This window comes from Oncorhynchus mykiss, chromosome 2 (assembly GCF_013265735.2).
Source record: "Oncorhynchus mykiss isolate Arlee chromosome 2, USDA_OmykA_1.1, whole genome shotgun sequence".
Classification (NCBI taxonomy): Eukaryota; Metazoa; Chordata; class Actinopteri; order Salmoniformes; family Salmonidae; genus Oncorhynchus; species Oncorhynchus mykiss.
Window position 1 is genome coordinate 7,925,832 of NC_048566.1, and position 14,498 is coordinate 7,940,329.

Genomic DNA, 14,498 nt, shown 5'->3' on the forward strand with positions numbered 1-14,498 from the left:
AAGCTTGTTAATTGATCGTTAAGCCATGTTTGTCAGGTAAACTAAGGTCATTAGTGGCCTATATAAGCCTCATACAGGCCATGGGAAGACATTACCTGTTGATAACACAGACTATTTTCATGATCATGGGAGGTGTGAGAGAATTGCTGCTCGTTGTGATGACTGTGGGGGTTGTCAAAGGTTGGTTCACTAATGTTTAAGGGATTTGTTTGGTAAATATGCTTAACTTTATAAGTTGGGTATTAATATTTGACTGTCTGTATCTTCCGCGTTGGTCATCTTTTATTCTTCACTGCTATTAATATATGTAGCTATTTTGTGTGAACTCAACTTCTGTCAACACTTTCTCCTCAGTTTCTTGTTACCCTGTTGGAAAGTCCCAGAAGCAAGATCAAGTCTCTCTGCAGAGGAGACTTGGAGGTAAGTGTTTCTTTCCGCAACCCTTCTAGCTATGTTCTTTGTCACTGTCTATGGTGCTGCTGTGTTTGACACTCATTCAACAGCATAGAGTAACTCAGTCTAAATAATGTTGTCAAACCTTAACCTACATTTTTCAGAGCTGTCATCAAATGACGTCTCCATTGTGCATGCCCTGGCCTTGCTCCGATCCATAGGGTCTGACGCTAAACAAGCCAGAGAAGGTACGGCCTGAAACATATACTTTAAACTGTAGGGTTCATGTTGCTCAAAATTCGATTAGCAATTTGGCCTAGACCGTGTAGAACAGATGTGTTGCTGTAGAATACCCAACTGTTCCTTTTGTTTTTTCTCAAGAGTATTTAGAGACCAATGAAGTAGAATCCCAAGCTTCTCCAAACCATGGTAGCTCTCCGGCAAATGATGCCCTGTCCTCTGAGGAGAAGCTGAGGCGCATGTCCTCGGACGACGCCGCCACCTCTGAAGCTGCGACCGGCCCGTCTGGCGACGACGCCACCTCTGAAGCTGCGACCGGCCCGTCTGGCGACGACGCCACCTCTGAAGCTGCGACCGGCACGTCTGGCGACGACGCCACCTCTGAAGCTGCGACCGGCCCGTCTGGCGACGACGCCACCTCTGAAGCTGCGACCGGCCCGTCTGGCGACGACGCCACCTCTGAAGCTGCGACCGGCCCGTCTGGCGACGACGCCACCTCTGAAGCTGCGACCGGCCCGTCTGGCGACGACGCCACCTCTGAAGCTGCGACCGGCCCGTCTGGCGACGACGCCACCTCTGAAGCTGCGACCGGCCCGTCTGGCGACGACGCCACCTCTGACGCTGCGACCGGCCCGTCTGGCGACGACGCCACCTCTGAAGCTGCGACCGGCCCGTCTGGCGACGACGCCACCTCTGAAGCTGCGACCGGCCCGTCTGGCGACGACGCCACCTCTGAAGCTGCGACCGGCCCGTCTGGCGACGACGCCACCTCTGAAGCTGCGACCGGCCCGTCTGGCGACGACGCCACCTCTGAAGCTGCGACCGGCCCGTCTGGCGACGACGCCACCTCTGAAGCTGCGACCGGCCTGTCTGGCGACGACGCCACCTCTGAAGCTGCGACCGGCCCGTCTGGCGACGACGCCACCTCTGAAGCTGCGACCGGCCCGTCTGGCGACGACGCCACCTCTGAAGCTGCGACCGGCCCGTCTGGCGACGACGCCACCTCTGAAGCTGCGACCGGCCCGTCTGGCGACGACGCCACCTCTGAAGCTGCGACCGGCCCGTCTGGCGACGACGCCACCTCTGAAGCTGCGACCGGCCCGTCTGGCGACGACGCCACCTCTGAAGCTGCGACCGGCCCGTCTGGCGACGACGCCACCTCTGAAGCTGCGACCGGCCCGTCTGGCGACGACGCCACCTCTGAAGCTGCGACCGGCCCGTCTGGCGACGACGCCACCTCTGAAGCTGCGACCGGCCCGTCTGGCGACGACGCCACCTCTGAAGCTGCGACCGGCCCGTCTGGCGACGACGCCACCTCTGAAGCTGCGACCGGCCCGTCTGGCGACGACGCCACCTCTGAAGCTGCGACCGGCCCGTCTGGCGACGACGCCACCTCTGAAGCTGCGACCGGCCCGTCTGGCGACGACGCCACCTCTGAAGCTGCGACCGGCCCGTCTGGCGACGACGCCACCTCTGAAGCTGCGACCGGCCCGTCTGGCGACGACGCCACCTCTGAAGCTGCGACCGGCCCGTCTGGCGACGACGCCACCTCTGAAGCTGCGACCGGCCCGTCTGGCGACGACGCCACCTCTGAAGCTGCGACCGGCCCGTCTGGCGACGACGCCACCTCTGAAGCTGCGACCGGCCCGTCTGGCGACGACGCCACCTCTGAAGCTGCGACCGGCCCGTCTGGCGACGACGCCACCTCTGAAGCTGCGACCGGCCCGTCTGGCGACGACGCCACCTCTGAAGCTGCGACCGGCCCGTCTGGCGACGACGCCACCTCTGAAGCTGCGACCGGCCCGTCTGGCGACGACGCCACCTCTGAAGCTGCGACCGGCCCGTCTGGCGACGACGCCACCTCTGAAGCTGCGACCGGCCCGTCTGGCGACGACGCCACCTCTGAAGCTGCGACCGGCCCGTCTGGCGACGACGCCACCTCTGAAGCTGCGACCGGCCCGTCTGGCGACGACGCCACCTCTGAAGCTGCGACCGGCCCGTCTGGCGACGACGCCACCTCTGAAGCTGCGACCGGCCCGTCTGGCGACGACGCCACCTCTGAAGCTGCGACCGGCCCGTCTGGCGACGACGCCACCTCTGAAGCTGCGACCGGCCCGTCTGGCGACGACGCCACCTCTGAAGCTGCGACCGGCCCGTCTGGCGACGACGCCACCTCTGAAGCTGCGACCGGCCCGTCTGGCGACGACGCCACCTCTGAAGCTGCGACCGGCCCGTCTGGCGACGACGCCACCTCTGAAGCTGCGACCGGCCCGTCTGGCGACGACGCCACCTCTGAAGCTGCGACCGGCCCGTCTGGCGACGACGCCACCTCTGAAGCTGCGACCGGCCCGTCTGGCGACGACGCCACCTCTGAAGCTGCGACCGGCCCGTCTGGCGACGACGCCACCTCTGAAGCTGCGACCGGCCCGTCTGGCGACGACGCCACCTCTGAAGCTGCGACCGGCCCGTCTGGCGACGACGCCACCTCTGAAGCTGCGACCGGCCCGTCTGGCGACGACGCCACCTCTGAAGCTGCGACCGGCCCGTCTGGCGACGACGCCACCTCTGAAGCTGCGACCGGCCCGTCTGGCGACGACGCCACCTCTGAAGCTGCGACCGGCCCGTCTGGCGACGACGCCACCTCTGAAGCTGCGACCGGCCCGTCTGGCGACGACGCCACCTCTGAAGCTGCGACCGGCCCGTCTGGCGACGACGCCACCTCTGAAGCTGCGACCGGCCCGTCTGGCGACGACGCCACCTCTGAAGCTGCGACCGGCCCGTCTGGCGACGACGCCACCTCTGAAGCTGCGACCGGCCCGTCTGGCGACGACGCCACCTCTGAAGCTGCGACCGGCCCGTCTGGCGACGACGCCACCTCTGAAGCTGCGACCGGCCCGTCTGGCGACGACGCCACCTCTGAAGCTGCGACCGGCCCGTCCGGCGACGACGCCATGGATATCTGACGTGGGACATGCAAGAGTTCATGGGTACTCTAGTCCAGTGTGTAACTGCATTTGCTTGTTTTGGCTCAATTAAACATTAACTGTAATACTTGTGTCCTCTGTATTGTTTTGGTGGTTCCTACTTGGAGTTGAGGTGTATGACCTGACTTGAGTAACTGGGGTGATGGCAAATCAAATCAAATCAAATTTATTTTATATAGCCCTTCGTACATCAGCTGATATCTCAAAGTGCTGTACAGAAACCCAGCCTAAAACCCCAAACAGCAAGCAATGCAGGTGAAGAAGCACGGTGGCTAGGAAAAACTCCCTAGAAAGGCCAATGGCAACATTTATTTTGCATTATATCCATGCGCCAGCAATATTACTCAGACCCCTGTGTTTTAAATTACCAATTGACTTAAGCTACATGTGCTCAGTGTTGGTCCATTTATGCTAGTAGCATCACATGATACATCAACAGCATTTTGACGCCATTTCCGGTCACAACTTGCAGACTTGTTGCGGTGTTTTGTTGCCTACTTTGCTACATGACAACTTTACGGTTTTTACTTTTTAATTACCGTTTATATTTTTGGTTTTTCCCTCAATTTTTTCACTCGTGTCAGGGTTGCGTCAATTCGAATCTGGTATCAGGATAAATATCACAATGAGGCTTTTATTAGCTAAGCAATAAGTGGTAAATGCAATTTTCGTATATATGGGCTGTCCCACCTCGCAGGGCAAAACAGAACTGACTTGTTCCTGACAAAGATATTTAATATACTCTGACAGAAGTAGTTCCTGCTTCCGAGCCGGCCTGTCAGAGTAGACTGGGCGTGGTTTAGACTCACCCAGCCTATCGTTGATTGTTGGCGCAGAGGCTGGTCCCAGCCCCTTAAGCGCTTCAGCGGTCAGTCGTTGTAGCTGTGTAGAATATGCAGTTATCAGGCACCTGGCTCCTGTTATCTAACAAAAGACTGTTCTGAATGTGCCCCCCCCCAACTCATTGCACAGTTCTGTATTTTTCCATCATGAGAAAGGCCCATGGCCCTGAAACTGAACAATGGTTCAAGTCAGCTATGTTGCATAACACATACATACATCCACACAAGCCAACAGCAGATAATATTAAATCACATATGGTAACGGGCTATAGTGCATAACACAGAATCCTCATACTCCGGACGCTTTATCTGGACATGGTTCGTCAGGACCTCCAACAGCCGAAGCTAAGTAGTAACATTAACATGATGCCTTCTAATTGCAGTCGCTGTACTCATACAGGAGAACGATCGCCTTACGGTGAGGATAGCTGTGCTACAAGCCCAGCTTCAGACGCAATCGTTAGGCAAGGGTAATTTCAGTGTAGGAAAGGATGAAACAGCGTCTGTGCCACCAGTAAGTACAGATAGTAACGTTAGTATAAATCCCCTCGCACGGTCCCCGCAGCCGGACAACTTTCTCACGGTTTCTGGAGGGAAATGCTGTAGGAATGCTCAACCGGTGTGGCCGAGCCTTCTCTTGTCTCTACTCCTCCCGTTACGGGGTCAGAGACGCCGAAGCTTCCCACCATTAGCTCTGACAAATTGAAAACTCTAGTCATTGGCGACTCCATTACCCGCATTATTAGACTTAAAACGAATCATCCAGCGATCATACACTGTTTACCAGGGGGCAGGGCAACCGACGTTAAGGCTAATCTGAAGATGGTGCTGGCTAAAGCTAAAACTGGCGAGTATAGAGATATTGTTACCCACGTCGGCACCAACGATGTTAGGATGAAACAGTCAGAGATCACCACCAACATAGCTTCAGCGTGTAAATCAGCTAGAAAGATGTGTCGGCATCGAGTAATTGTCTCTGGCCCCCTCCCAGTTAGGGGGAGTGATGAGCTCTACAGCAGAGTCTCACAACTCAATAGCTGGTTGAAAACTGGTTTCTGCCCCTCCCAAAAGATAGAATTTGTAGATAATTGGCCCTCTTTCTGGGACTCACCCACAAACAGGACCAAGCCTGACCTGCGGAGGAGTGACGGACTCCATCCTAGCTGGAGGGGTGCTCTCATCTTATCTACCAACATAGACAGGGCTCTAACTCCTCTAGCTCCACAATGAAATAGGGTGCAGGCCAGGCAGCAGGCTGTTAGCCAGTCTGCCACTAGCACAGTCAGTGTAGTCAGCTCAGCTATCTCCATTGAGACCGTGTCTGTGCCTCGACCTAGGTTGGGCAAAATTAAACATGGCGGTGTTCGCCTTAGCAATCTCACTAAGATAAAGACGACCTCCATTCCTGTCATTATTGAAAGAGATCATGATACCTCACATCTCAAAATAGGGCTACTTAATGTCAGATCCCTTACTTCAAAGGCAATTATAGTCAATGAACTGATCATAATCTTGATGTGATTGGCCTGACTGAAACATGTCTTTAGCCTGATGAATTTACTGTGTTAAATGAGGCCTCACCTCCTGGCTACACTAGTGACCATATCCCCCGTGCATCCTGCGGAGGTGTTGCTAACATTTACGATAGCAAATGTACATTTACAACAACAAAAAAGACGTTTTCGTCTTTTGAGCTTCTAGTCATGAAATCTATGTAGCCTACTCAATCACTAAGTAATTAAGTAATTATGAGTGTATGACTTGAGTGTATGCATTATATATATGGGCTTCATAGAAAGTGTAACAACTGTTCTCTGTTCATCTTGTTTTAAAATTGTTAAAATAAAATGTACATTTAAAACAAGAAACAAAGGAAACACATTTTATGATTTTTAATAGGTTCAAAAAGTTGGTTGAAAATACACTTGCACTTACAAGAGCTTACATGGTTCTCGAATGAATCAGGTCTCTGCATATAAATACTTAGGGATATGGTTGGATGATGAACTGTCTATTAAAATGCATATTGACGAACTTTGTAAATGGCTAAAAATCAAGCTAGGCTTCCTCTTTAGAGACAGGACATGTTTGTCCTGTACAAATAGAAGACAAATTGTGCAAGCTACTTTTATGTCTGTTATAGATTATGGGGATATTATCTACATGCATGCTACGGCATCAACACTTAAATCGCTGGATGCTATTTATCATTGAGTACTTAGGTTTATTACGGACGCTAGCTACAGAACTCACCACTGTGTTTTGTATCAAAATGTGGGTTGGGGACTTCGCTGTCCATGAGACGAGAATATGTTCTCGTGTTTGTCTATGAAGCACTTCTGAATAAACTACCATCTTATTTATCATCACTCATCAATATTAGAATTAGAATTCCTAAAACCAGGTCTCAAGCATGGATTACACTTGAGGTCCATGCGATTTCCACAGAGTTGGGTATGGCTGCCTTTTCCTGTTACGCTCCTTGCCAATGGAAAAACCTGCAGACTAAACTTAAATTTGAGACTCTTGTCCCCCTGTTGCCCATTTTAAATAATTATTGGAGGATTTTTATTTCTGTATTGCTTGTAACTTTCGGGTAATGCAAGTTATTGTGCTGTTAGGGGAATAACCTGTGTGCAAACGTAATAATCTGCTGCTGTATTTGTGTGTTATCTGTGATGGTCTTGTTTGTCTTGTGTAGTTTCTTAATCATTGTAGCTAAACTGAATGTGTAACATGTCTACGCAGGGCCCAGCTGTAAAAGACACCTTGGTCTCAGTCTGTGTTCCTTGTTGAAATAAAGGTATAATAATATGATCCATTCATGGCTTTAGTTGTGTCTTGATCATGTGAATAGTCTACGGAGTTTTCTCCTATATGTCTGTCTTTATGTGACGACATCTTTTCTGTATTAAAATGTGATTTCCACAATCAATAATCATAAACAGTGCTTCACTATAACTACGTTTGACAATGTGGTACCATTATCTTGCACAAACAGTAAGACGACTATAGACAGAAATCAATGCAGTAATGTTTTATTAAATAAAGGCTCTGATTAAAATAGTAATAAAATCTGGCATTTGGCTAATTCTTCTTCCCAAAAGCTTCTCTGAATGGTTTGGAGACGGCTCTGGAGATAGCTCGTAACACCCTGACTATGAGAGGGCGTTTACGGGACTGGGACTCCTGGGGAGCAGGGGCCAGTGTGGTTGTCAGGGCCTCCTTGGGTGGGGAAGTGGATGGAACCTCACACTCAGCATCTGTGAAAAGAATATTTCATAATCAGAAAATGAATGTGTGTATCTGTCTGTCCGCCTGTATCTGTAGTCACCGTTTTAACAAGCTGGCCATAGGATAATACATCAATATGACATTATCGATGCTTATCACTTACCCTGTGAAATACGAGTCTCTCTGAGACGTTTGGTAGGCAGAGAATCCTGTTCAGGGTGGCTCTTTGGTTCCCCCTTTGTCTTGAACAGCTGAAGACAAAACACATCAGGACAACTGAGCATGTGTAAAATATATGGCATGGATCCCAAAAGGCACCCTATTGGCTACTTAAGGCACTACTTTTGACCCATCGAGGGCCCATCGAGCTCTGGTCAAAAGTAGTGCACTATATAGGGAATAGGGTGCAATTTGGAACACATCCATTGACTCTCTCTCCCATGTGTATTAGGATTGTATTACAGCGGCCTCACTCAACCTCCTAAAGACAATGACAACAGCATTGTTCTAATGCAGAGACAATAGGGGTTTAGTGAATCTGTAGGGTACATTTCAGCCCTGCCTTACAGAGGTAATCTAAAGACACTGAGCCCTCTACCTTAATCCTGATCTTTGGAATCTTGACAATTTTGGGTAGGAAATGCCACTTCCTGTTCTTCTTAGTCTCTTCCCCCCTGGCAGAGGGAAGGCGGGCCATGCCGTCAGCCTTTACATCAGCCGGGCTAAGGCCCCTGGCAGGGAATTCCTCAGTAGCATTAAGGTCAGCCACAATACCATGAGTGATGTCACTTGCGGCATTGCTGGTGTCTGAGTAAGAAGAGCAAGCTGGTGTGACCGACCTGGGTACAATAACTGGGAGAAGAGGACGCAACAATGGAAATCAGTCACTGTGTCCCAAAAGGCCTTCTCTTCCCTTTATAGTGCACAACTTTTGAACTGGGCCCATAGGGTCTGGCTCTGGTCAAAAGTAGTGCACTAAATATGGAAGAAGGTGCCATTTTGGACACAAACAGCAAAGTTCACATCATAAAATGCAATGTAGTGAGCATCATGTTACAATGAAGTCCTATGCAGATGAAGAGGTACTTTCACTTACCATCCTCCATTGCAGACTTGGACAGATCAGTCAGGCTGTCCATCACCATGTCTGTCATCAACTTGATGACCTGATCCAAAACCCTGTCAGCGGTGGGTGGCATAGGCCTAACCACACACTGCCCCAGGAGTCTGCTAACAGAAGTCTGGGCAAAGCTGTAAACGAGCTCTGACGCATCGTCCTTTGACAGCTTCCTCAGTGCTGGCTTTGGCAGCGCTGGTTGAGAGAGGCTTCTGTGGCCAGTCGTGGATTGAAGCTGGCGGCTTATGGTTATCTCCTGAATGAGACCATGGACCTTTGCGATCAGGTTGCCAGACGCATCTTGAAGGGCTTCAATTGACAGGAGTCTATCCAGATGTTCTTCTGCTGAAGTCATCTCTGGGTCGTCTGTCTTCAATGTGTCCATTATAGTTTTCACTATGAGACTGGTGTCAGATATGTTTATTTCTTGTTGATTCACAAGCGCTGACTGTGAACCTGTCTTGTCCATTGCGTTAGAGGTATGGCATTCTGTCCTTGTGATCTCATTGGCAGCACTCATGTCAGGCAACAGGTCAAGGCTCTCCAGTAGAGAGTCTAACATGTTAGTGGTTATCAGACGCTCCTCCCTTGCATTCTGCCCAACAGATGAACTCTCAGAGTTGGCCAATCTGCACTTGATCACATTTAGGATCAAGCTGAGCGTCTCCTTTGCAGTTTTGCTAAAGCCTTCTTGGCTGACTGCCACTGTTCCGTCTTGTAGAGCCACAAGAGGTTCACAACTTGCACTCAATCCACTACCATGGAGAGGAGAGGTTCTCTTCAAACTGGTGTCGCTCACAACTGACATACTCCTGGTAGGCAGAGTGACATCCTCACTGCATGTGTCAATTACATGGTGGTCTGTGGAGGAGCCACTCGAAGACACAAGGGCTTTAGACCTTTTAGTCAAACTGACTTTTGAAAATGGCTTCTCACTTCTCACAGACGGAGGGCGGCTCCTGTCCTTAACAAGAGCAGTGTCAGGGGACTTTGAGCATCTGAGTGTCTCCACAGGGGTGGAGTCCAGCACATCTTTGGCTGTGGTGACTGACACCGGTGGAAAAGACAAAAAGACGTTCAGTCTATCCTTTACTCTGTGGTACATGGTATGAGCAGCATCCAATAAGGTGTCAAAGACAACTCTGGGATTGAGCTGGGACTGCAGCTTTTTCTCTCCTAGTGGGAAGGAGTCTGTGTCCTCCACTGTGTACCGGGATAGACTTTCAAGGTCTTGCATGATCATATTCACTATATCTTCAGTTGTAGAAACCACATGGTGTGAGAAGGTGCTGCTAGTCATGCTCTGTGGCAAAGAACAGTTGGCTTCGCTAGCAGCTCTGAGAATGGCCTCACGCACAATCAGTTTGGCCGTAGCTTGGAACTCAGCACTGTGAAAGCTCTGGATGGAAATGTTAGAGGATCTGCTGGCTGCACTACGAGATCGCGTGAGCCTGGCAATCTTGGCTGACGTCCCGTCACTCGAAATGGTGAGGCTCTCTAATTTCGAAATTATAGAGTCCAACTTCTGGTTGAAGTCGAAGGATGCATTTGACATGCTCTCGCATTTGACTTCCTTTGAAGTCTCCACCCTCAGCACCGAGATCACCTGTTTGATGACCCCTTTAGTGCAGGTGTCGAGGGTGAGCTGGTGGGCTGAGGACATTGAAGAGGTATTACTGTCTGTCTTCTGTACAGGAGATACCTCCACAGTGGTCTCAGTTACAAGTAGTCCAGTGTCATATAACTCAATTTGCACAGGAGTATTTTTTCCCTCAGTGAGAAGGTGAGAGGTGAAAAGCTTCCTCAGTTTGTCCAGGGTTTTGGTATAAATCTTCTGGGAACCTGAACTCACTTCCATCCAGAACATTTTGCGACCTGATTTCGTACGCATGGAGGTCTTATTGACCTCAGATACCTCATGCAGGTCGGAAATAATTCCACCAAATAGATCAGAGGATGCATCCTCAATATTCTCAGCGGAAACGCAGACAGACAGAACTTCTGACAGTTTCCCAGTGTCGGTTTTATCCAGCACGCTAGTATATGTCACAGCTGCATCCTGAATGACCTGAGTGATGCATTGCTCAGCTTTGACGATATACCCCTCCACTGGTTGACCATGGAGGATGTCAACTTTATCAACAGGGAGCACATTCTGAATACTCACATTCTCCTCTGATGGGCGTGGGCTGTTGAAGATAATGCTCTCAGTGACCATGTTAGAGGAGGCGAGAGATGAGTCGAGAAGCAGAGACCTGTATATTGTCGAGGTGGAGATCTCTGGGTGCTTAATCATAGCAGCCTCCTCCAAAATGGCCGACGGGCCCTGGAGGATGTCAGAAATATCCATGTCCTCAATGCTCTCTACCAGAGACGATAGTAGGTCTCTGGCTGACAGGTCGGTTGGTCTCTGGTTCTCGAGCTCCATTTTGATTGCTTGACAGACCGTTGCTGCAGCAACAGCAGAGCTACAACACAACTGCTTCAAGGTGGAGTCAGAAATATATGACAGATCTGTCATGGACATGGTGGAGAGTTGACTCTCAGAGACAAAGGGTCTGAGTTTGACAGACACCTGTCTGACCAAGTCCCCAGCAAGAGCTCTCATATCTATTGCTCCACTAGCTGAGTTGTAGGAGCAGGCACTCTGTGGCCTTGACGGGCTCCTGCTATCCAAAAATCCTGTTATCCCAAAAACCTCAAGTACAAGATCCACAACATCGGATGACACTTCTGACATTCTGTTGTGGGACAGAAATTGACTTGGATGAACGGTGCCTGCATTCAGAGTCCAGTCGCAAACAGAGTTGTCGGACTGACTCTGGACTACTGGAACTAGACAGGTTTCACTTGGACCTTGGCCAAAGAGTTCTGCCATTTTGAGCAGAACTGATCTTAAGACCTTTGACTTGGAAATGTTCAGCAGTGGGTCGTTGTTGGACAGTCTGGTGGACGGTCTGCTAGCCGATCTCTGAACAACTAGGCTTTGTATTTCTGCCGAAACGGCAGTGAGAAAATAGGTCAAGGGGCTGGTCGCTCGTCCCTTGTTTCCTCCGTTGGCTTTAGCCTTAAAGATGCTATCTATGATGATGACTATAACCTGTCCAGCCAGAGGACCCAATATGGCCTCAAGCTCCCTCTCTAACTCAAGGGGAGACTTGTAGCCGTGCGCAATATGCTCTATGGCATGGGAATACATCTTAGCAGACACCATGCTTAGCATTTCTTGGGCAAACTGCTGACTTGCTGAGATACTACCAGACAGCGGACCTAGAGTTCCCTGACTGAAACTTCGCATTAGCTCAGCCAATCTGGAGTTGAGAAGGTTCATTACCAACTCTACAATACCCATCATAAACCTGGTGTCCGTTGGTATTTTGACAGGTCTGTATTTCTCCCGTCTACTCCAACTGGATGACAGTACGATGCCACTCTGCGACTGGCCTCTCTGGACCATGTTGAAGACAGAATCCTCAGAGATTCCAAACACAGAACTCAGTGGTGCCGAGTGGGGTCTGTGTCTCATCTCTCTATCACCACCCTCAGGTGAGGAGACATATCGCTCTTCGTCATCACTCAGCAAAGAGGTCATGGACCTGCAGAATGCACAACAGAAATTAATAGTACATGATAACAAAATACAACATATGATCCAAGAATTTGGAAGTACCTAAGTAGTATTTCTCTCTAGGTGGATCTGGAATGGATATTTGTACTTATAACAAGAGACATGGGAATAATGTTTTTAGAAAGACCTACAAGAAGAGGAGGGGAAAGGGGTAAGTACCTATGAGAGGAGGGGATAGGGGTGAGTACCTGTGAGAGGAGGGGATAGGGGTGAGTACCTGTGAGAGGAGGGGATAGGGGTAGGTACCTATGAGAGGAGGGGATAGGGGTGAGTACCTATGAGAGGAGGGGATAGGGGTGAGTACCTGTGAGAGGAGGGGATAGGGGTAGGTACCTATGAGAGCAGGGGATAGGGATAAGTACCTGTGAGAGGAGGGGATAGGGGTAGGTACCTATGAGAGGAGGGGATAGGGGTAGGTACCTATGAGAGGAGGGGATAGGGATAAGTACCTGTGAGAGGAGGGGATAGGGGTAAGTACCTATGAGAGGAGGGGATAGGGGTAGGTACCTGTGAGAGGAGGGGATAGGGGTAAGTACCTGTGAGAGGAGGGGATAGGGGTAAGTACCTATGAGAGGAGGGGATAGGGGTAGGTACCTGTGAGAGGAGGGGATAGGGGTAAGTACCTGTGAGAGGAGGGGATAGGGGTAAGTACCTATGAGAGGAGGGGAAAGGCGTGGGAGTTTGTGTGCTGCAAGTAGTTCTTGAACTGATGCGTCTACTGGGTCCACCACGAAAGCTGAATCTGACGCTGCGGCCAAGAGAGGTCACTTCTCTAGCCTCATTACTTCCTGATCCAGAAGAGCTTGACGAATCAGAGAGCCTGATCTGCATGGTGAGGTCAAGGGCGGGAACGACCACAGTGGATGTAGACTCCATCACCCAATTTGTAATATCCATGCACCTAGCACTAAACTCATCTCTGCTCATCTGAAATGTTAAAAGACCATACAGAGTTAGTTTGTTAACGGAGCTGCACTGCTGCACCATGTGTTTACTCAAGCTAGTCAATTAAAGCAGTGGTTCAGGATGTTCCACAATGCTGGAAAGGGGGGCCTGAGGGAAAAATTTGGGAACCTCTGAATTAAAGGTCCTGCACGATTTCCACCAATAGGAGTTTGGAATGTTTGGTCCATCTTACCAACATGAACTACTTTAGAAGTGACTATAACTCACCCCGGCACGCATATTCTCACTCAGCAGATTCCAATGGCTGAAAAGTAAATTAAAAAAGGTACACAATTAAACTACATGACATTACCTCTATTCTCTTAGATTACGGTATGGATGGACCTCTACGGAACTAGGCCACATCCAAACATCCCTGATTGGTCCGTTGAGTCCCTTGTATTTGCCCGAGACACCTCACCTCCTTCTCAAAACCCATAGGACGAGATGGTCAAAAGGGAGGGCTTTCTCATCCAATGGGTTTTGAGAAGGAGGCGAGAAGAGAGGACTCGAGGAGAATGCAATTGAGATTGTCCCTATGGGTACGTCCCAAATGGCCCCTATTCCTTAAATACGGAACTATTGTTGACCAAGGCTCTAATAGGGAACATATCTAGGGGATGCACAGGGAACCAAAGAGCAACTAACCCATCCTTCATGTCCTGCACAAAGGTGTGTAGGTCTGGGTAGCTTCTCTTTCCCCTGCTGAGGGTGAGGCTGGTCTGGGAGGCTGCAGCCTTGCGGGTCATGGTAGTGAAGGTCACCACTTTAGCCTGATGGGGACGACAGAAAGCAGACTTAGGCTGGAATTCAATCAAATTCGCCATGCAGTGTTAACGTAATGTCTGTTTACGAACTACTGTCTGCGTGCACAAACAGACATGTACACACACACACACACTGTTATCTGGAAGCATTTACCTTTGCCACTCGTTCAGTCTCCTGGCATTGAGATGGCCCGGCTGTTTCTACATCATCACTCTCCTGCATCACACTCTCTTCTTCGACCTCCAGTGTCAGAGTTGATGTGGATGTCTTCAGATCAACCTGATTCAACTCACTCTCTCCTTTGGCCTCCTAGATTAGAAGACCTTTACTAGCTCAAGCTTGGACAA

The 14,498-nt window shown here is 50.3% G+C and overlaps 1 protein-coding gene across 1 annotated transcript; it reads right to left on the reverse strand.

The window, feature by feature from the left end:
• Positions 1-7,481: 7,481 nt before the first annotated feature.
• LOC118937628 lies at positions 7,482-12,418 on the reverse strand. Its single transcript, XM_036936983.1, has 4 exons — positions 8,790-12,418; positions 8,292-8,545; positions 7,857-7,944; positions 7,482-7,722 (listed from the first exon to the last, which is right to left on the reverse strand). Exons 1-4 carry the CDS (start codon positions 12,400-12,402, stop codon positions 7,547-7,549), a joined length of 4,131 nt encoding a protein of 1,376 aa, XP_036792878.1. The 5' UTR covers positions 12,403-12,418; the 3' UTR covers positions 7,482-7,546.
• Between the last annotated feature and the right edge of the window lie 2,080 nt (positions 12,419-14,498).

Excerpts from the sequence above, each read along its gene's own strand:
- LOC118937628 (XM_036936983.1), bottom strand. The coding sequence starts at position 12,402 with ATGACCTCTTTGCTGAGTGATGACGAAGAGCGATATGTCTCCTCACCT. Across the intron at positions 8,546-8,789 it reads CAAGTCTGCAATGGAGGATG|TTATTGTACCCAGGTCGGTC; the intron begins GTAAGTGAAAGT and ends CTCTTCTCCCAG. Across the intron at positions 7,723-7,856 it reads AGAGACTCGTATTTCACAGG|ATGCTGAGTGTGAGGTTCCA; the intron begins GTAAGTGATAAG and ends TTCTTTTCACAG.